The sequence below is a fragment of the Diprion similis genome, chromosome 13, assembly GCF_021155765.1.
Source record: "Diprion similis isolate iyDipSimi1 chromosome 13, iyDipSimi1.1, whole genome shotgun sequence".
Taxonomy (NCBI): domain Eukaryota; kingdom Metazoa; phylum Arthropoda; class Insecta; order Hymenoptera; family Diprionidae; genus Diprion; species Diprion similis.
Window position 1 is genome coordinate 3,882,462 of NC_060117.1, and position 21,545 is coordinate 3,904,006.

At 38.8% G+C, this 21,545-nt stretch overlaps 1 protein-coding gene across 1 annotated transcript in view; it reads right to left on the reverse strand.

The window, feature by feature from the left end:
* Positions 1 to 1,102: 1,102 nt before the first annotated feature.
* The window catches only part of LOC124414143 (synaptogenesis protein syg-2-like), a 244,172-nt gene continuing 223,729 nt past the window's right edge, over positions 1,103 to 21,545 (reverse strand). Inside the window, exons 11-15 of the mRNA XM_046895088.1 lie at positions 14,929 to 15,228; positions 13,469 to 13,765; positions 11,408 to 11,632; positions 7,804 to 7,967; positions 1,103 to 1,526 (exon numbers count right to left, since the gene is read on the reverse strand). Coding sequence (XP_046751044.1) covers positions 1,209 to 1,526; positions 7,804 to 7,967; positions 11,408 to 11,632; positions 13,469 to 13,765; positions 14,929 to 15,228 — 1,304 coding nt within the window. The 3' untranslated portion in view covers positions 1,103 to 1,208. The remainder of the gene's footprint in view (positions 1,527 to 7,803; positions 7,968 to 11,407; positions 11,633 to 13,468; positions 13,766 to 14,928; positions 15,229 to 21,545) is intronic.

Below are 21,545 nucleotides of genomic sequence, written 5' to 3' on the forward strand. Positions count from 1 at the left end.
ACCTGGCATCGCCGTCGACGGTCGATCACCCTTCTCTTCGTTTCACCCTTGTGTTCAGTAGTGACGGTTTTGACTGACGTATCAGGTGCAAAAAGTCTCGACAGAAAAGCTGAAAAGCTTTGAAATTTTCTGAAAATAATATTCTCTCAATATATACATATATATATGAAATTGAAAATAAAATTGAAACAAAAAAAAAATTTCACACAATTAAAATCAATTTCGGACTTACGTAACAATATTTTTGAAAAAGTTGTCTACGGTTGAAAAAATTCAGACTTTAATATCTTCGGATGAAAATTTGGAATGGACTAAAAATTTCTTGCACAGTTTAGGATATAACGTCATTACCACTGCGTTACAAAAAGTCAAGACCTAAATATTAGTGCCGTATGATTTAGCCGGACTAATTAGCTGAAAGTGAGTTGACTAAAGTAATTAGCCGAGCAAAATGGTGAATCCGTTAACAGGCTAAGCCTGCCGAAAATGGTTAATCAGCTAATTCGAACCTGCCAAACCTAAAAATGCGTCGAACGAACGAAAAAGTAAATGAATTTTTCATCCTTTCGATTCGAACTTCTAACCAAAATGTCACATAAATAAACGTTCGTCAACTCAAAATTCGAGAAGTTTTTAACCGAATTTAATTTAAATATCATCGAATGAATTACTTACCAAATTGCGTAAATAAAACGTATTAAATTATTCTAAAATTTGCGATACTTAGTTAATTACTTATATAGACAAGTTAGCCCAAACTTAAGTATCAAATAGATTTGACAGACGTCGATTTTAATTCTTAGCTAAGCTGATTATCATTAACTGATCAACTTTAATTTATCATAAATTTTTATTTTAGCTGGCTAATTGTTCCAGCCAGCTAACTTTTAACTTTCACTGGTATAAATCACCGATTAACCACTGAATCAACCCCGTAACGCTTATTGTTATCATTAACACCTGGTACATCCAACTATAATATATGCATTATTAATAATAATTTCCCCCAAACGACGCGCCCGTTATTCTTATCGCCCAATTTCCCGCCCCCGCCCCCGATCGATGTATGAAAAACGAGGTATGATAAGAGAAAAAAATCTCCGTTTTTTTTTTTTTTTTTTTTTTTTTTTCTGCGGGCGATTTAAGAGGGATGATCGGTTGTCTCAGACGTAATACTCGTTGACGTTAAGCGCGTCGCAATCCCTTCCCTATACGCAGCTCTCCTGAGTAGAGATAAGGGGTGTGCGGACTGTAACGACCTCACGAGGGTGGTGCTTCCCCGAAATAATTCCACTTCCGGGCGTCACAAGTCCGGAATCCTGTTGCTGTTGCTGTTGCTGTTGCTGTTGCTGAAATCCTAGCGGCGTTGGCTGCCGCACGGTATGGTCTATGCAGGCGTAAACCGTAGCTTCCTTCGTGTACGGCTTGCCCCCGACGATCACTCCCAATTTTGAGTCCATTCCCGTCGTCGCAAGGGTCGTCGGACGCGCCAGGCAAAGCTCAGCGTACGTCACCTCCCCCGATAGCTAAAAAAAAGCAAAAACGAGCGCTGCTCGACGTACGACTCTAATGCACAGCCACAGAAAGCAAGAAAGAGAAGGAAAACGAGCCAGGAAAAAGAAAATAGTTATAATAATAATAATAATAATAATAATAATGATAAGTAGGGTAGGCATGACATTTTTTATTTTTTCCGACCGAAAACTTTTTTTTTTCTCTCTCTCTTTCTTCTTTTCGTTCAGTTTAGGGAAAAATTCTTCTCCGTCACTGAGAAAACTTTCGAAATGAAAATACGGAGATGAAGTGAGAGAGAAAAAAAAAAAAAAAAAAAAGAAAAATTCCAGAGCCGAAAAAAAGTTTTCAAAAATGCAAAATAAAGTTATGCGAAAACGAAAAGAAAGTTTTCCAGAAATACAAAAGTTCCCGTTTGATTAACACGTAAGAAAAAGTTTTCCGGAAAACTCTTTTTTTTTTTTTTTTATGGAAAACTGCTTGTTTTTTTTTCTCTCTCATTTCTGGAAACTTTTGGAATCAAAAAAAAAAAAAAAAATTCCAGAAACAAAATTCCCACTAAGTTTTTGCGGAAAACTTTCCGTGAATTTCAAAAGAATCTGACAAAAAAATTCTGAGAGTCAACCGAAGTGACATGAAAGACAACAACAAAAAAAAAAAAAAAGAAAATTATTCGCTTTCACGAATCATTTCTGGTTTACTGTTCAAAATTTCGTTGCATTTATAATATGCTGGGTATATTTTTCGAATTATAATCGCAGAATGCAGAAATACAAAAAAAAAAAAAAAAAAAAAAACTAGGATTATCAATAAGACGAAGAGAGAAAATGGAAGAGAAGTATGGAAGAAAAAAAGAAATGAATACGCGAAATGAGAATGTTGACTATTATTCATGACGAGAAAGGTGAGTAGGAATTACTTGAGTTTAGAATTTTGATTCGAGGGATGAAGACGAAGATTACGGTTCTTTGTGCGCTGCTAAAAGGGTTGAATTAGCAGATATAATGACGGTACGCGGTTCTTGATTGAGAGAGAGAAGAAAGTTAGGCGAAAGTTGCGGTCTGTAGAGCGTCTGCGTCAGCGAATCCTGCAGGAAAATTTCCGCACAGAATAGGTAATATACAGAATGAGACTCTCAAAGGGCGCGGCGCGGTTTGAGTTACCTAATTTTCCTCCGCTGAGAAACTGAGAAGAGAATCTCGATTTTCCGGTATACCGTGAAAATCCCCCGTTTTCCTTCTGTAAAAACGGGGTGGGGATAAGAAACAAGGAAACAAAGACAAGTAATACGATACGCAAATTGAGTAACGGAAGAAGAAAAAGGGAGAAAAAAACACGAGTGCAAAAAAAGGAAAACAGGAAAAAAAAGCAAAAAAACAACGTCGAGTGAAAAACTAAATCACTTCGCTTTGCTCTGCTGTAAGCCTGTTATAAAGTTACGCGGTTTTCTCTCTTTTATTGATCCCTTCTGCTCGTTGCTTGGCAATGAGAGGAAAATATATGTACATTTTCTACTGAAAATATTGGATTATGACCAAAGAAATTTAAACTTGTCTCAACATTTATTAAATACTGTTAAATAAGCTCTTCAAACAACGTTTTGTCAGGTTTTCATTTGCCATATTGGGGGGTAAAATCCTATCCAAGAAACTCTTCGAACCGTTTTTCAAAATCGTAAATGCAAATTTTCAAAACAATGTGTTGAATTTTTCGATAATTTATTGATTGTTTCTTGTTTTTTTTTTTCCAGAAATTCATAGAACTAAAAATCTCCGATTTCTCGAAATTTCAATGTTCTAGATTTTAAACCTTTTGGAACTTTGACTTGTCGGAACTTTGAATGTGACATTTCAAACCATTCGAAACTTCGATGTTTCGTCAGAGTTTGATTTGTCCACTTCAAGTTTCGCGACTAAAGAAATTCAAATTTTCGCGCTATCGCCCTTTTTGCAAAATTTTATTTCTCCACTTGAAGTTTCTCCGCAAAGAAAAAAAAAAATCGGATTTCGGCACTTTCGCCCTTTTTGCAAAATTTTATTTCTCCGCTTGAAGTTTCTCTACAAAAAAAAAAAAAAAAAAAATAGAATTTCGGTGCTTTCACCCTTTTTGCAAAATTTGATTTCTCCACTTAAACTATCGCCACTAAAAGAAATCGGATTTTGACTTTTCACCCTTTTAAATACGTAATCTCAACCCCATTCACCCCATTCAAACATCAAAATCACGCTGTCAAAAATTCAAAAATTCAAAAATTCAAAAATAAAAAACCCCGACCAAGTTGGACTAAAAAATTCAGCAAAAAACATCCGTTCTCCCTGGAATGGAATTTATCAATTCCGAAACTCTGGCGCGAGGTATTCACTTTGTTCTATCAGTTAGCCCCGTTTAGCAGCGCGGCGCTGCAGGCGGCAGCCGGTAGTAGCAATAACTTAACAAATTTACCTAGCTCGTAATTTATCGCCATTGGAAATTTCCTCGTTAAATACGGGGCGCAGCGCAGCCACGTTCCGGCCACGGCTTCATGCCGGCGGTATTGAACTTGAACACCGTTCATACTCCACCCTAAATTTGTACGTGTAAGTGTATACATATACATACATATATATATATATATATATATATACACACCCGTGAATTCAGGCATCTATAAGCTTATTAATACATCAGGGACACCTTAGACGTCCAAGATTGATTTTGAGTAATTTTTTTTTTAACTCAATTATTTATTTTCTTATCGTCCAAAAAAAGGTGTTAAATTTAGGCCAAAAATCGAACGTTAAAGTCAAAACGTTCACCGTTTCGTTAATAAAAAAAACAAAAAAAAAAAAAAAAAAAAAAAAATCCATACGCAGCGAACGACTCAATATATAATATTTCAATATCTCGTTGGATTTTTTTTATTTTCAGATCAACCAACTGTCCAAAATCCAAGGCACCACAAAACCGTGTCAGTATGCGGAACATGTTTTACACCGAGCACTGTGACAACCCCATGAGTGGATAAATTTTGACGAAAAAATTACTGAATATACTTAAAAAAAAAAAAGTACAAAAACGGATAGAATCGAGTAAAAAAATTTTTCTGTAAAAATTCTTGAAAATTGTCTACTTTTCCAGCCATCCGGTAAGTCTGGAAATTTTGATTGATCGTTATTTATAGATTTCTTTTCCAAGTCTCTGCTATCCGGATAGCCCATAGATTATACTATTCATTAATCATGTCGCGGTGATAATTCATCATGTATTACATTCCACGATTGTGTACTTACGGTCAGGAACCTTTGACTCTCTACTTCATTACCAACGAATTTTATCAAGTAATTCATCCATTCTTCATTTATCACCGTTTCTTTCTTTCTTTTTTTTTTTTTTTTTTTTATTTCTTTCTTTCTTTTTCCTCATTTTTTTTACTTCTCTTCCTGTCTGTCAAACGTTGTCTTTCATCTCCGTCACTTCCAGCTACACACGAGCTACTACTATCTTAAATCTAATCATTCCAGTCTGGAAGTTAACAAGTATCACAAACTTGCTGCAGACTTCGTTATCTCGATAGAACTGATAGGTATAAATTACTTTACAGTTTGAGTATGGCAGAAAGAGTAACGTGTATTTGTATTGGCGTGTCTAATTACAGTTTAATTGACGAACGAAACATTTATTCTCATTTCTCTTTGAATCGCTCGAAAGAGTTCTTGGATTTCATTTCAAAGATTCGATTAATTAAAGAGATTAACGCTGTTGAATTTTATTAACCAATTGAAAAGTGACACATTTAGAAGAAAAAAAAAAAAAACAGAATCTTTAACCTTCTTTAAATTCCAGGGTAAAAATATTAAGACACCGACTCAACGTGGCTGCTAGACAATTTTTTCTAATCATATGTTTCGATTAAAAAAAAATTTTCAACATTTCGAACGGTGAACATTTTTTTGCAGGATTTTTTTGTACAACGAAAAACTGAGCGTCATGGGTAGATTTTCAAGGCAACTCATCGAACGGTATATACATATATATATATGCACAGTCGTATATGAAGATGTATGTAATAACGGGGGTGATAAACCGTGAAACTTTATGGGAAACAATAAAGTTGGCAGGGTGGCTGGACGCGATGGCTGATAACAGATGCCGCCTCCGCATACAAGGACTCTAAATGACCAGGACTATGATCATGGATCGCGGAACTTTGCTTTTCGCATTCTGCATACGCAATATAAGTGATGCACGTGTGCTTCGTTCCGTGTCAAATTCAGCAACGCTCAACCCTGACAATTCACAGTATGATAAAAAATTATCCACATTATTCAAGAATTATTTATCAAATGAGGGATATTTTAACTTTGAAAAAAATGTGAAAAATGCAATGAAAAAATAATACTAATAATAATAATAACGTTTCGTTTAAAAATTTTTAAAGAATTCAATTTTACGATAACAGTAAATCGAGTTAAATTTTCCTACCATTTTCCTTCTAAAATAATTTTCATCAATAATTCTCGTATGTTTACAAAAAAGTTTCAAAATTCTTTTAGTACCGTACAATCAACGGAATAAGAATCGTGCAGAAAAACATATTTTGGGTAGTTTCAGGGAAAAATAAAAAAAAAATAAAAAAAAAAAACTTCATATTTGCCAAGGAATGCACCATATGTAATACCGGTAAAGGAAATAGGAGGGCAGCGAAGAGAAGGAAACGGCAGGTGAAGCTACTCGATTACATATTGCGGTGTGGTAGCGCCATTATTTTTACAACGCCTCGTGGATCGCGGATACCCGGGTATCCAGCAGCCATATAAGCTGAAGAGGACGTGACATCTTCTGAAAAATTCTTCACTTTACGGCCGATCTGGTGCTTTTTTTACAGCTCTGTATTCATCCCGGGCCCATCAGCAGCCCCGTTTCAACGCGTCAGCCTCGTTAGCTTAACCAGCGGCCACGCCTATGCACCAGAATATTCCCAACCATCCCTTACTTTCATCCCCATATCGTAACGGTTCTCTTCGTAACTTCCCGAAAATCTCATTGAAAAAGGATCACCGATATTCCACAGTGATATCCTGATCTCACTGCTTGAAAAAAGTTTTTACAGTTTCGAAATTTCCGGACGGTACGTATAAGGAAAGCTCAAAAATCTTATGGGCTTTTCTCCATACGTTATGGTGTCGACAAATTTTATTGTACAACAAAACTCGGGATAGGGTATAAATTTTTTCAATACTTTTCAGCTTGACTTATTTTGGCCTTTGATAGAATGATTTGATTTAAGGGGGTATTCTGGTCTAGAAATTTGAAAAAATCGATTTTTTTTTGCACATTTTCACAGTTTAGACACTCAAAAATATGCCCTTGAATGAATTTTACGAAATTCGAATTATTTTCGGAGATACAGCGGATTTACAGACGTAACGAAGTTAGAATTGATCGCTCTGAACTGCGAGCTTCTGCTGCTTCAAAAGAAGGCAGAACAGCTCGGTTAGCAGAAAGAACTTCGCAAGACATTGCTTATGAAAAAGAAGAAGGCCCAATGTATGGATCTGGGATCGCCGATTAATCCAAAGTGAGTATTAAATATTATTATCTGAGTTGTTCTACTGGAATTATTTCTCAAACTTCAAACGCGTTTTTATCAAAACTACTTTTTTCGAGATGGTTGTCATGATATTTCAAGTTCTACCTTAGCGATTCCTTTGAAATTTGATGAAAATCTTTTTTATATATCTCTCTATCACTCCTGCCTCGGGTTTCGGAAAATTTTAATTTCAAGTATTTTTCAAAAATTCGAAAAGGTCAAAAAAAGGGTGGTAAAAAAACTTTTTTTTTTATCTTTGGCAAAAGTCAATCCGACATATTTACTAATGAAGAATTTTTTTAATTTGTTTGTTTTAGATCACTACAAGGGTTGGAATCATTTCAACTAGGGAGCACCGTTTTTTTTTGTAACCCCCACTTCACCGGCCTGTAATTCGACGATTTTTTGATTTTTAAAATTCTTCTTTATATTCCACAAATATAAATAAAAATCATATAAAAAAAATGAACCGTAAAAATGTTTTTCATTTTTTTTTTATCCTAGTTTGAAAAATGCCTAAAATTTAGGCTTCTAGACCAGAGTAGATACCCCCTTAAGAATTTGCAAGAAATCATCCTTCGCAAATAGAAAATCTTTGTTCACAAACTTCGTGCCATTGTCAGAAGTCATGTGGATTGTATAGTTTTTTCTAAAATTTCAAAGTTCCGCGTTCTCAGATATGACAGAAAGATGGATAAAGACAAAATTTGATTCAGACTCACCGGTAGGGTGGGATAATTGTTGTACTCGTTGATCTGATAGGTGGGTGGAAGCCCTTGGAGATGGTTGATCTGATGAGCTGGCATGGTGGCCGACTGTCCATCGGGGGTTGTTTGAACGGCGAGTGGAGTTCCGGCGGTCGAACCGGTGAGCTGGTAATCTGAATCTTCAAGTTAGATCGACGGTTTGCCTTAACTTTCGATATGGTAACAGGGTTGGTTTCGGGAAAGTGGTGCTGTGTCCCCACGCATCGTGATTCTTGACTAGCTTATAACCGGGTAGTTTACGTAGCAACGTCATCCGCAGGATGAACAAGAAAAGGGAAAGAGAAGAGAAGAGAAGAGGAAGAGGAAACGACGAAAATCGTCTGGATCGTGAGAGTGATCCACAAGTAAGAGAGCCATAGTCCGAACACTTCATTGTAAATGGAGTGCCAATTCGGAGCAGACTTCGGAATCAATTTAACTCGAACCTTCTGAGCGAGAATCACGATTTTTCCCAGTTGAACCTTCAATTAGCTGTCCTCTATTTTCCACTAACGAAGAAGTCACGTTCTCAGGTTACCATTGACTCGCGAGTAGATGTTTGCCGCAATCTTGCGCGGACCCTTTCTAATAAATATTGAATCACTAGAGCACCAATTGAATTGAATTTGCCAGAATAATAGTTAGCACAGGTATGAATACCGCTGATCAACAATGAAGACCAAGAGATCCTGCTCCTCGTAAATTAACCAACACCGTCTCAGCACTCGAGATCAAGGACGGATTCCAGACGCTTGGATTAGACATGAGACTTGCTAAGATGGAACAGTTTATAGAAGTTAACAGTTGATGGATAGCCGAATAGTAATATTGTTGAAAGATTCGTTCCACCTACAACGAATGTTTCATAAACTGGGTTTCAGCGATCAATGATATGCCTGCACATCCTTGAAAACAGTAGAGTTGTTTCAGTAAAGGGGTTTTGTTCCGAAAACTATCGATGAGTGTCTCTTCTCCATCACCTTTAAGCAAGTTGGTGCAGAAGATAAAAAAAATACAGTCCATCCATTCTGGTACGAGTTGACAAAGAGTTGATGACAATTTGGCAAGATTGTGCCCAAGACGTTGTCGAATCGTCATCAATTCGGACAGAGCAAAGCGACAAGTGCCGAGTCCTGACCCTGGAAGACGACTGCAATAGAACAACTCCAGCTTTGGTGGGTATTTCTTCGGTTCATTTCTTCGTCTTCAGTGGTTGTGGGACGTTGGTTAGACGATAGACGTTGTCGTCGTCTGGGATTGGGAGAAGAGTGATAACCGCGTCAGTAGACAGGGACAAACGTGTATAAACGTCAGGACGTCAGGAGGGCGCGTGAGCCTTTGAAGGGATCCAGAATTCTCTCTTACGTTAGTCCTGGTGCTTGAACAGAGCGAAGCCGACCGAGAGAGAAGCGGCATTCGCTGCACTGCGGAAGATGGTAAAGAGGGGTAGGAGAGCGGGTCTCCGGATGGGTAGAGTGTTGTCGGTTTCTGAGTGGAATGGATGGAATGACGAGGAGAGTGAGCGCCCAGGCATCGTCGAGTTGACTTAGGACGTGATATACCTGTCCCCCACCTTCCTGAAACCCCGTCCTCAACCCACCCCTTGAAACACAATGCCGAGGGCGCTGGCCAAGGGTGGCGCCCCCGCCCCAGGTTACGCACTTCGCCATGCATCCTAGAGACGTCTTCAAAGAGCACTTCATATTTACAATATGAGCCCTGTCTATCCAGGATTTCCATTGTCAACAACCCTGGGTAGCGATACACACTAGCTATACTCCAATTATTGTTCCCAGGTCTGCGAAACAGTCCTACAGATGCTTCAAACACACCCCAACGTTGACGCTCATGAAATGGCGAATGACGACGTCGTCATTGCAGCTCACAATCAACACTGGAAGTCTGAAGAATCCATATTCGAGTCACATTTGCGATGATGAATTACTCGAATTGGACTGTTTTATGACGACATTGTTTATGACACGAGTCAACTGGTGACTGATTAGTCCTGTTCGAGGATCATTAACCACAAGGTTACCTCGCACTATTGTCTGGAAAAAGTGTCCTTTATGAGAAATCCAGATCAGTTTCTTTTTAATTCATACTGATGACGGTGAATTAGGTACTTATACGTGACATACGAATTGGACTGTTTTATGAAAACATTGACCACGAATTGACTAGCATGTTTATCAAATTAGTCCTTTCCCAGCATCATTGACCACAAGGTTACCTCGCACAATTTTTGGAAAAAGTGTCGCTCATAGGAAACCAATTTGCATTTATGATGCTGATTCAGGTATTCATATATCCACCATATGAATTGAACTGTTTCATGACGACAGTGACCACAAATCACCGGAAATTTTCATCGTATAACTTTCTTTCAAAGGTCCTCATTCAAAAACTTTTTTGGCATCATTTTTAGGAAAAGTGTCTTCCAGCGAAAATTAACCCAACGAATGATTATTTCGACCAAAGACCAGTTTTCATGACAGGGTTAAAAAAAACTACCAATAGACTACTTTCTCTGGTACCTCCTTATCAACTCGTTTTATATGTCACGTAGGTGGAAAGGAAAGGGAAAGAAAGAGAGAGAGAGAGAGAGAGATGGGATTTAAAAGGGAGATTTTTCAAGCAAAGGAAAGAAAGGAAAAACCGAAGACCGAGGAGAATAAGAAAAAAATATCGTTCAGCGATAGCATGAACCGGAGAATAAGGAAGGGGGGGTTGGTGGCTGGAAATACAATTGAAGAGATTTTTCCAGAGGAAAGAAATCGTTTACCCTGCGGCGTAACGTTGTAGTTACCTTGTACCTATTCGTTCGAACCCATGCGGGTGGTTGATACTGCAATTGAACGCGTTTACACTGATACTTCAATCTTCTCTGATGCGATTGGGATTTTAAACTTGTATACCTACTCTCACCGCTTGCTCTCATACTCAACTATTTTGTAAGTTGAACCCTTTACCTGGCGGGATGCTACTTCTCGATAAGAATCGAAAAACAACTACGTGAAAAAAAAAGCAAAAAAAAACACACACCTATAACTGCTATACCGCCAGGACTCGGTGAAACGAAACAGTTAGGTCAGAATACTTGAACTTACTTGAACCTCATCGATGCTGAGGTAAAACGTTTTTCTGCACGATAGTGTAACAACGTTTTTTAGTCATCGCACAAATTTGCTTATGTTTTCAATTTTCTTACGAAAATTTCTCTAAAAATCGTCACCACGCCAGTCTTTGAAATTTTTCCTACATCTGAATTTCGATTCAGCTACAAAAAATTCTGTCATTGATATATTTTTATCAATATCCGTGAAAGGATTGTCAGAAATCTCTAGTCGATAATTTTTTTAAACACACTACGACCGCAGTAATTCGTGTTTCGTTTCACCGAAAACCACAAGCAAATACCTATAGTATAAAATAGTTTCTTGAATTCTCTCCAGCTACGAAAAAGTTAATCTTGAAATTACGTATGACACGAACGGTGGTTGTAATTGGAGAAATCGAGTATACCTTCGATTTTGTGCGTTTCGATTTTTAAGAATTCTGCAGTTGGGTCATGTCTCACCTTTGTTCGTCGGCACGACGTCGGGGTTCCTATCGTCAGTGTCATAAAGTTCCTCGGCGCTTGGGGCCGTTGCTTTCTTCAGGGGCAGGTCGCCCGGCCGCTGAGCTCGACGGTCGCTCTTCAGTTTGAGCGCCCCGAGGATGACAAGGGTCACAAGAACCAGGGCAGTTATTACTCCGATGAGGACTCCTAACAGCGGCGTAAATTCGAACGGGATTGGCGTTCCTGTGAACAGAACCCGCACTGCTCTCATGTTTTTCGCCGTTTATTTCCATCACCCAAACCTACAGATATATCGTATATGAGTAAGTTGTATTAACGCACAAAATTAGATTCAAATTTTTTTTTAATTCCAAGAGGATCCAGCAAAAGTTTTCCAGATTCCACGTCAACTTGGAAGCTCACGTTTTCATCAATGTTGGAAATGAAGGGCTGATCTATTAACTCTGAAAACCTTACTTCCGCTCATTTCAAAGAGTTGAAATTCTTTTTGGAGTCCACTGTTCGGATATTATTGCCTATTTTTGAACCGTACGAAAGTTTTCGGGCTTCTTACAGTTTGGCGTATCGATTGAGTACCCACTTGCCGGGCAAAATTACTGGTGAAAAAATGTCAAAAAGATGTTTCTTTGGAATTGAACCCTACTTCAAGAGTCTTTTGACCTGAACTATGAAAAAAGCAAGAGAAAAAAATCAAATTTACACAGCTATTACAAATGAGGGCTGCATTATTGGAAGAATAAAGTTTTCGGTGAAATTGTCTCATCGATTCTGCCCTCTTTTTCCATCAATCGATTGTTTAGGTATGTATGTACTTTTATTTATGACACATATGGCGTGAATTCACATGCACGCGATTAGCCATCCGCCTTTTTATCGATCAGTATATACACACACATGTATATATAAAGAGAGCTTTCAGCAGGGAGACAGTCTGCGAAGCTGCACTTAAAAAGCGTCGCGTTGCTCCCGTGCGGCAAAGTACCGTAGAAAGTTAATTTTTAATGGGGCATGAACGAGTCGTTGGGTGGTCGAATGGTACTGGTGGCAGTATTCGTCGCGTTGCCAGCATATTTCGAGGTGTATCCTTAAAACCTTCCGGTAAAAGTAAGAATTATTCACTCCTCGTAATTTCACCAGCCCCACTTTTCCCATCGATGGATAGTCCCGTGTTTGAATCTAATGCACTTTCGTCTCCAGGACTCGTTTATTTTGCAAAAACCCTCCGCTTTCCTTAATAATAATTCAGATGATCCTCTTTCCTCGATCCTAGGTCCTCAGCTCAGGACATATAGAAGCGAGCTTTTAGCCGGAGTAAAGGAACCAAGATGTCCGGGTGAGGACGAGGTTTCGTTTGCATACGAACGGGATACTCTGCTATTCGCGGACGCTTTGAAATTCAATATTCATTAGAACCCCGGCGTCACCTCGACGGGCCTCGTCCTTCCTGCTCATTAAAGTGCTTCGCGTTACTCTTACCATTGAACTAGCTCACCTGAGCTAATATCCTTTTAGAAAATATCCTTCAATATTTCTTCGAACTCCGACGAAAAGCTGCGACTGTTTTTCATCCCCCAAATTTCAAATCACTTGAAACTATCACCTCGTAACTTCGCCACCCCTTGAATTTAACAGCGTTAAAATAACCGCCATAACCTCACCGCTTCAATTTCACGCCACACTAATTTCTCTCCGTTTAAATTTAACGTCCCTCAGATTTGACACTCGAATTCCACCTCAGCAGGACAAAAATCTAAAATCTTTGTAGCTGAGAGCTATTTGAATTCAATTCTGCTCCAACTAGACGTGATTCTTCGACGCTTTCCGGTAAGTTATAGTCATAATTGATTCTCCTGGAGTGGTTTCGTCATACAAAAAACTTGTCTACCGCGCATAACATTGAATTTAATGAGTTCCAGGACTTTGCGGGGTCGTTATAAATATAATTTTTTCCATTTGAAAGGAATAATGAGATCGATGGGTGAGCCAAGCCCAGTCCTAATGATCGGCTTCAATTTCCTCGGGTTACAAAAGTGTAACGCTGGGTAATATTATGCTTACCAGTCTGCTTCTCGGCAACCTTCAACGTGAACCCTTCAAGTAGCGTCTCTTTGCTTCGCCCCTTTGAATTCGCGGCGTAAAGGACCATCTTCAAAACTTTTCCTGGCTCCAAGCCAGCAACGGTGAACGCAGCATCTTTCGACGTCCTGTTCGCCTGCAGTACCGCCGTGTGCTGGTCGAATACTTCAAGGAAAAAGTACTGCTGCTGACCACCGTCGAACCCCGCCGTACATTCTACCGATAACGAGTCCGTCGTCTGGTTTGTTAACGTGCAGTTGTACGGCGATTCTGGCTTCTCTGAAACAATCAAACCACTCAATTGATTACCCATCATTATTTTGAACCCAATTTACAGACAATCCCCTTTTATCAATTAAGAAACCATTCACAATCGATCAAAGTAACTAATTCACTCAAGTACCAATATTTATCATCTTTCATACATCAGATGAAGGTTAATTACACGGATTAAAAGTAATTGGACACTGAACTTGACTTCGATGAAACACCATTAACTTTAAGTTTTAGAAACCAAAGTGGATAGTTCAAGGAGTTGTAAAAAGTCAACCAAGTTTCATTCGACCTTTCAAGATTACAAACCCGTTTGATTCAATTCATCAAAGTACTTAAAGTGGAGCGTCTTTTTACTTTTTCAAAATTTTGAAAAAAATTTTACAGATAGGTTACCATCCACAGAAATTGACCAAATTTTCACAGTTGTACTGAATGGATCGCACTATCCGGTATGACGCCACTCGGTGGTGATGAAACACACATTTTGAGCCCAGTTCCGTGAGATTTGATAGTGATATGACGAAATGGGAGCTGATCTGGTTTTCGATTATGAAGAACACCAAAATCTCATTTTAGCGACACTTGTTACCGATCTTTCACGCCTGCCGGTAATTTTTTACCGACATTACACGCATACATTACCGGCATGCGCGTAACGTCGGTAACAACTGTCGCCAAAATGAGATTTCAGTATTCTTCATAATCGAAAACCAGTTCATCAGTTGCCATTTCGTCATTTCACTATCAAATCTCATGAAACTGGGCTCAAAATGTGTGTTTCATCACCGCCGAGTAGCATCATAACGGATAGTTCGATCCATTCAGTGCAACTGTGAAAATTTGGTCAATTTCTGTGGGTGGTAACCAATCTGTAAAATTTTTTTCCAAATTTAAAAAAAGTAAAAAGACGCTCCACTTTTTGCCAAAATAAGGCATTAACTGCCCAAGTTTCACTTTGATCGCTTGAGCGGTATAGGAGTTTTGCATCCCCGCGGTTTCGAGGTGTACAAACTCGTCTTTATAATCATCTTAATATGATCGAGTCTCACGACTGACCCATGAATCGACAGTGCAGGACGATCAAGTGCAGCACAATTGCTTGTTGCACTTTATCGATGGGTGTGGGATCGTCTTTGGGGGTAAAAAATTCTATGGATTTATCTCACGTGCAGGAATGATGTGGAACATGCACGCGTTCTTCTGTATTCCAGCGGTGTTGCTTGCCCAGCATAGCACCATTCCATAGTCCATTTCGGTGACCGGTCTGTACGTAAGAATGCTCTGCGTTCTTCTGGTAGAGTTCTTGAACCTGGCCTGAGGAACGTCTACCATTTCTTCGGTGTTGTTGAAGGCCCATCGGAAGCTGTGGGGAGCCGGGTAAGCCTCGACGCGACAAATCACTCGGGCCTCTTCGTGCCTCGCAACACCATAGACCAGCTTCTGGTCCGGAAGACAAAGCGGTTTATCTGAAATCACATTTCGATACTAAGTAGAAATGAAGGAGAAATATCACATCGCGAGTCATTTGGTGGATTTCGGTTTCCATTGCAAATTGGTCACCAGATTTTTATCGTGGAAATCGTTGACTCAAAATTTGCCTGCACCTTTTGGAACTCTCTAGTTTGATGTTCAACATTTTTTTCGCTGTCAACTATTACCTGCACAATTTTTTGGTACCGAATAATTGATTCAGATATAGTTTTGACGGGTTTTGGAATACCTTCAATTTTACAAAACATCAATGTTCAACATTTTCAAGGCTCTGAGTTCGACACAAGAACAGTTATCGAGTTTTATTCGTTACTCAAAATCGCTTTTGAAAACTGATTTGTTTGAAGGTGTTCGAATGGCGAGCCAGACAGAATTCATGGAATAATATTTGTCTCCAAAAATAAAGTAACGTTTAAAAATCGCTCAAGCTTCCATTATATAAGTAATGCTTTGTAGCTACACTCATATTCTGGCATGGAATGGATACAGAAATACGCATGAGCTTAAATTTCGTCAAGGGTTTTACGGAATTCAGAGTGATGAAAAAGTTTTCATCCGATTCGAGCGAGTATATTCGGGCATTTGAAATTGGCAGTTCAATGGGATTTTCTCTATCATTCCTTTTTTCCATTTCAAACCATATTTTTCTATCGCTGACCACGCATGAGACCGGATGCACGATATCGTGTAGAGCGAATCCTATAAAGCTTTTCTCTGTATCTGATCTGATGTCACGTATCTCTTAATCTCCATTGAAAGTGTTTAAAGCGTTGAAATATTATCTTTCTATAAATTTAAAAGCGTTACTGTATTTCAAATGAAAAATTTTCGATCGCCGTCTTTCTTGAAATCCTTTTCCACATCAAAAACCGTACAGGACTGGAGTTTAAATTCACCACGTAGTTGAAACTACTAGAATAATTCCTTTCAGTTAATAGTATATGCTGCAAATTTATTCGAACTCACTTGAAGTCGTCAACAATCGCTTAAACAAGCTTGATGTCGTTTACAAGCCATTCGGATTTATATCGAATCAGAATTCACTTGAAGTGGCCAATTTCAAATGATCCAAAGCCAACTCTTGTTTAAACTCACTTTAAATATTATTTAAAGTCACGTGAATCCCTTGGAAGTCATGTGAGGTCACTTGAAATTTCGATCAATCATTTGATTGGGTTTGAAGTCATATATTGGCCAAAGTGATTGAAAATCACTTGAAGCCACTCAAATTCATAGTTCAAGTTACGAGCAAGTAACTAAAAGTTGCTTAAGATCATTTGAATAGATTGAAATTTGCGCGAAATCTTTGCAGAATTTAAGAACTGACCAAAATCCAACTAAGCCTGCGTTTTCGATGTGTTTCCATGACTAGTTCAAGGATGAAAAATCGTGGAAAAAACAATCACTGCAAAAGTAAACGCAAAGCGTGAATTTTCTCTCCTTCTAACTCAACTGATACTGAATAGCGAAAAACATTGCGATTTCAACGTGGCATCGTCGCCTTTTGCAGGAGTTGTACTCGGGTCGATTGCAAATTTAAAATTCATAGAAACACGGGGCTGCTCCAGGATTGTTGTCGGAATGCGAGCGTGTTACCGACTGAGGCAATAAGGCAGCGCGGATTCCAACCCATAACGTTTCCCCAATACCGACGGCACGCGAGGCGCGAAGGACTCGATGCCGGTCAGTTTAATTATTTCCAACCGCACACACAGAGAGAGAAAGAGAGGGCGTTGAGGGGTGAAGAGGAGGGGTGGGGTTCATTTCTAGTGCGGGTGCAGGGGGGTAGGTATAATACTGGTTCAGTGCGGAAACCCATTTGTCGCCGAGGGAAGCCTGTAAATCTGCCCGACGCCGAGTCATTGTCGGGCAACCAGGCTGCCCAACCCCCAGAACCAAACAGCGAGTCCAGCCGTTTAAACGATCGGAAAATAGAAAACAATTGACGGTAATTTTGGCGTGCCTCACACAAAGCGTCGTTTATTATATATATTGTTTTTTCGACTTCCATCTTTTCGATTTGTTTCAAATATATTTGTTAAAAAAAAATTTCAAGCTACTTTTTTCGTAGTTACACTATTCTAATTTCATTCAAGTATCAACTTTTCCCATTCTTCACACTCTTACTGTTCATATACCCTCCGCTTCGTTCCTGTCGGATTTATGGTCGTTCTCTATTATACATTCTGGGACGTATGTGTATAGGTATATAACATATGTGTACTGCCTGCACTTGCCTTTACAACTATTCACGTCTGCGAAATTTTCTCGTCTCTTACTTGACGGCAGACTGTGCGCAGAGCTGCAAAAATTTATCTCGAACATTTTTAAGACATGTGCTTTTTAGACTTCAAGTATGAAGATTTGAACAGCAGTTTAGAGGTTATTTTATCATCATTATTCATAGTCCTCATCATCCATGCACAGAGTTTTATTATTCGTATGTTTCGGTTTGAATTTTTGTACCCAAAATAATTTTTATCAATTTAACGATTTTTCAAATTTTACGTAAATTATATGAGTCAGAATATCAAGAGTTTTTTTTTTATTTTCAATCATTTCAGAGAGAAAAATTTAAACTGCTTTTCAACAGGACATTTCATTGGTCTCGGTTAAAAAGTACGAAAATCAATTTCAATAAAAATCTGACGTTAATTGTAAATTTTTGAGTATTATTATGTTGGTTTAAGAGAAATTTTCAACAAAAAAATAACACCTCGTGAAATATTTTTTAATCTTTTGCGATAGAATTTTTAGCTTTTCCATCTGTTCAAGCTGCTTATTTTTTATACTTTGCGGACAGACGTTATTATTATTATTATTATTATTATTGACATTATAACCGAGTGGCGTTTGAATACTCCCGGGATTTCTCGTATCAAGTTAACGAAGTGTGTACTGACGTTTTCCAGAACTGGGGCTGACACTTCTCTTCAAAGGTATTTTACCGCATATAGTATTGGGATAAGCCCACATCGAAGGATACACCTAGCCTGGATATAATACGTATTATACCATACTTGTACGCCTGCCTCGAGGAATATTGGATGTAGAAAAATTGCATTAGCCAAATAATACGACACCGGATATCCCTCGCAGAGGATTACCTACAATATTATACACGATAGTAGAAAGTATACTCGAATAGGATGATCTGCAACCTTTTTTCTGGCAGAAAGAAATGTAGTAATAAATAATGAGAAAAACTGGGCTCGATTCATTTTTTATCGCAGTTTTTCCTTGATCAACTCAAAAAGGAAAAAATAAGAAGGAAAAAACAAGAAATAAGGATTTTCTAGAATCTAACATTCTTCTGTGTTCATTTTAATACCGTTTGGCATACCTGCTTTCTACCATTTTGAAAAATATGTTGTTACGTGTGATTGATCATCTTGTTGAATTTAGAAGTTAAAATTTAAATTAAATTTGAACTTAGAACCTAAATTTAGAATTTAAAACGGTTGAAGATTGAAAAAAAATTTGAAAAATTGAGAAAAATTTCAGGTGGTTAATTTTATCCCTTCTTATTAAAAAAATTTCAGGGTGCCCACTTTGCCCCAAATTTTTTGAGTTACCAAAAATTTTGAGGTGCCCATTTGCCCCAGGGGCCCACTATAAGCCCCACCCACCCTTAGATAACTGCAAAGTTCAAAGGCCGTTAAATTGGGCGTCACAATGCCGATACGTCAGACTGACAAAGCACGTAGAGTCATTTTCAAAAATTGGTCCTCCGACGATTTCCGAACGAATTCCCAAAGGCAAAGCACACATCCCAGCCAAACTGACGGTTAAAATTTGAAAAAACGCCGGCCCTTTCGGGATCCATAAATGGCAAACGAGGTGATCTTTATTGCGAGGACAGCGCGTACAGGTTATGTTCTCAATACGATCGTTACAGGCGGTGAACTGGGCCAACGTTTAATGGGCGACGCTCACTCTTGGTGACGATGTGTCCCGACTCTCGGCGGTTTGGGGCAGGTCTCGCAGGGTTTGCGGTGAGACAGTTCCACTGCCGGACAGATGAGCGAGAGCGAGTTTCCCGCGCGCGGGAAAAAAGGGCGGGAGATTTAGTTCGCCGGTTGTAATAACTGCCCGTGGAGCTTGACTTAATCGCACGTCGTTTGTAATATCGTTCGTTTTATCAACGTTGTGCAAACGTGCAGGCAAAAAAAAAAAAATAAATAAAAAAAAAAAAAACAGAGAAAAAAAAAAAAGAAAAATCGAAAAATTAGCTGATTCAAATTTCTTTAAAATATTCGAACCGTCGTCAATGATACGTTACAATTTTTAATTGAATTAGCTGCAAACAAAAAGTTTTTTGTTTATTGTTGTTGTTGTTATTTTTTTTCTTTCTTTGTTCATCCAAATAAAATTTGGTAAATCACAACTTTTTCACAAAACTGCATTTGTATCAACGCTTTTCCGCTATCGAGGAATTCTTCAGTTTTATCTGATAATTCGCTAGGTGCCCAGCTTTATTTCCTGCACGGCTGTGAGAGCAGTGGCAACGACTGAGGGTATCGCGGCCATTGTGCAGGTTCAATTTCATGCAAATCTCGGATATTACATCTCCTCCGCAACCCGGTGGTGGCTACACTTTCCATTGTTTCGGGACCCCCCCCCCCCCCCCTCCCCACCCTAACCCGGTGAAAAACAACTGGCGTGTTACTTGTTTATCCTGCGGTAATTGAGTTCATTTAATTAACTCGATTTTGTCGAATGTTGTACTACACCTGTCTTTCCTCATCGCCACCGCTGCCTGTGACGTTGTGTTTCGGGCAGGACCTGTATTCTATACAGTTTTGGGATTCCGAGATGTTTTTTCTGCGGAATCTTTCAAAAAAACATCAAATTTATGACATTTATAGTCAACGTCGCGTTCTTTGATACTTCCAGTTTTTGTGCAAAATTGTTCACTGAGATATAAGTTTTTATACTTTACACAAGATTGGAAGTAGCAGCGTAACGTTCTAATGTTTATTTGAATAACGTAATAGAGCTCGAAGATCAAAATTTTGTGAGATACCTCAAATTGACGATACTTTTATACAATCATGGGGATAAAATTGAACTGCATTCTTCTATTTTCAAAAATTTAACACGTTTGGCTGCTGACTGTCGCTGCCAACTTCAACTTCATAGACTTGACGTAGAATTTGGAGATGGAGATGGAATTCATGATGATGTTCGGAGTTTTGAAAATTTTTTAAAAGTAGAATACACAATCTGGAATACAATTTATATCAAGAATAATGAAACCAAAGTTAATCGAATTGAATTTAATGATTTTGAATCGCGTAGCCAGCTGCTTATAAACTTGGTACTCCATCGATTACATAATTATACACTTTGAACAAATTTATATCGTTTGTTAAATTTCTTTCCATCGTATTCTTCGAAGCTTAGTTGAAATCTGACATTTATCTGATTTCGCTCTTCCACCTGGATGTTGTTTCCAACGAATTCATTTCGATCATCCGCCCCCGTTTTCCACCGTTTTCAAGGTTCTATACCGCAAAAGGAAAAAACGGAATCCTTATAGGATCACTTCGTTGTCAGTCAAGACCCTTTTTCTCAGAAACGGGTCGACGTATCAAGTCGATATTGATGTCAAACACTAAGCTCTACGGTCCATTGGATGTGTAAAAAATTGGATCTTCAAAGTCAACGCGATGAAAAGATACAGCCATTTACGTCACACACTCTGATAGTCGCAAACCAAAGGGCTCAGGTTTCTCGTAGCTGAGGTTGAATGTAGACCAGGATCTCAATTTCGTCCTGATCTTTGCTCTTCGGTTCTGGATGCAATCAAGTGCGCAGTGTCTCCGCGTCTGGTAGATGCTCAAGTGCTCGGCGGATCGTCTTTGGCGGTTTTCGAAACGCCCGGAACGCAATTCCGCCCCTAAATTGCGATTATATGTATGTGGCAGCGTCAAGTTTCTCGGTAGAGTCTCGCGTCGAGGATTTCACCTCTATGGTTACAGAGAGAAGCCAATTTCCAAGCGCTTCGAATCAGCGCCACCTAGATCCAACAACAGGTACTTCAATGCCGCACGATGCGCTAATGACTAGGCTACGCTCACCCTCGACGCTATTTCCACTTGCCAATTATGCGCGCGCGTCTCTTCTTCAAAGGGGGGAACAATTCTGTTCCCTTTGCGTGATTATTCGTCCAAAAATACCAGAAGCATATTAATCTATTGCTTGAAATGACGGGGTGAATCGATTTTTAACGTTTCATAGGATCAAAAGAGATCTTTTTAGACTTTTTTTTACCCACTAAGGCTGATCT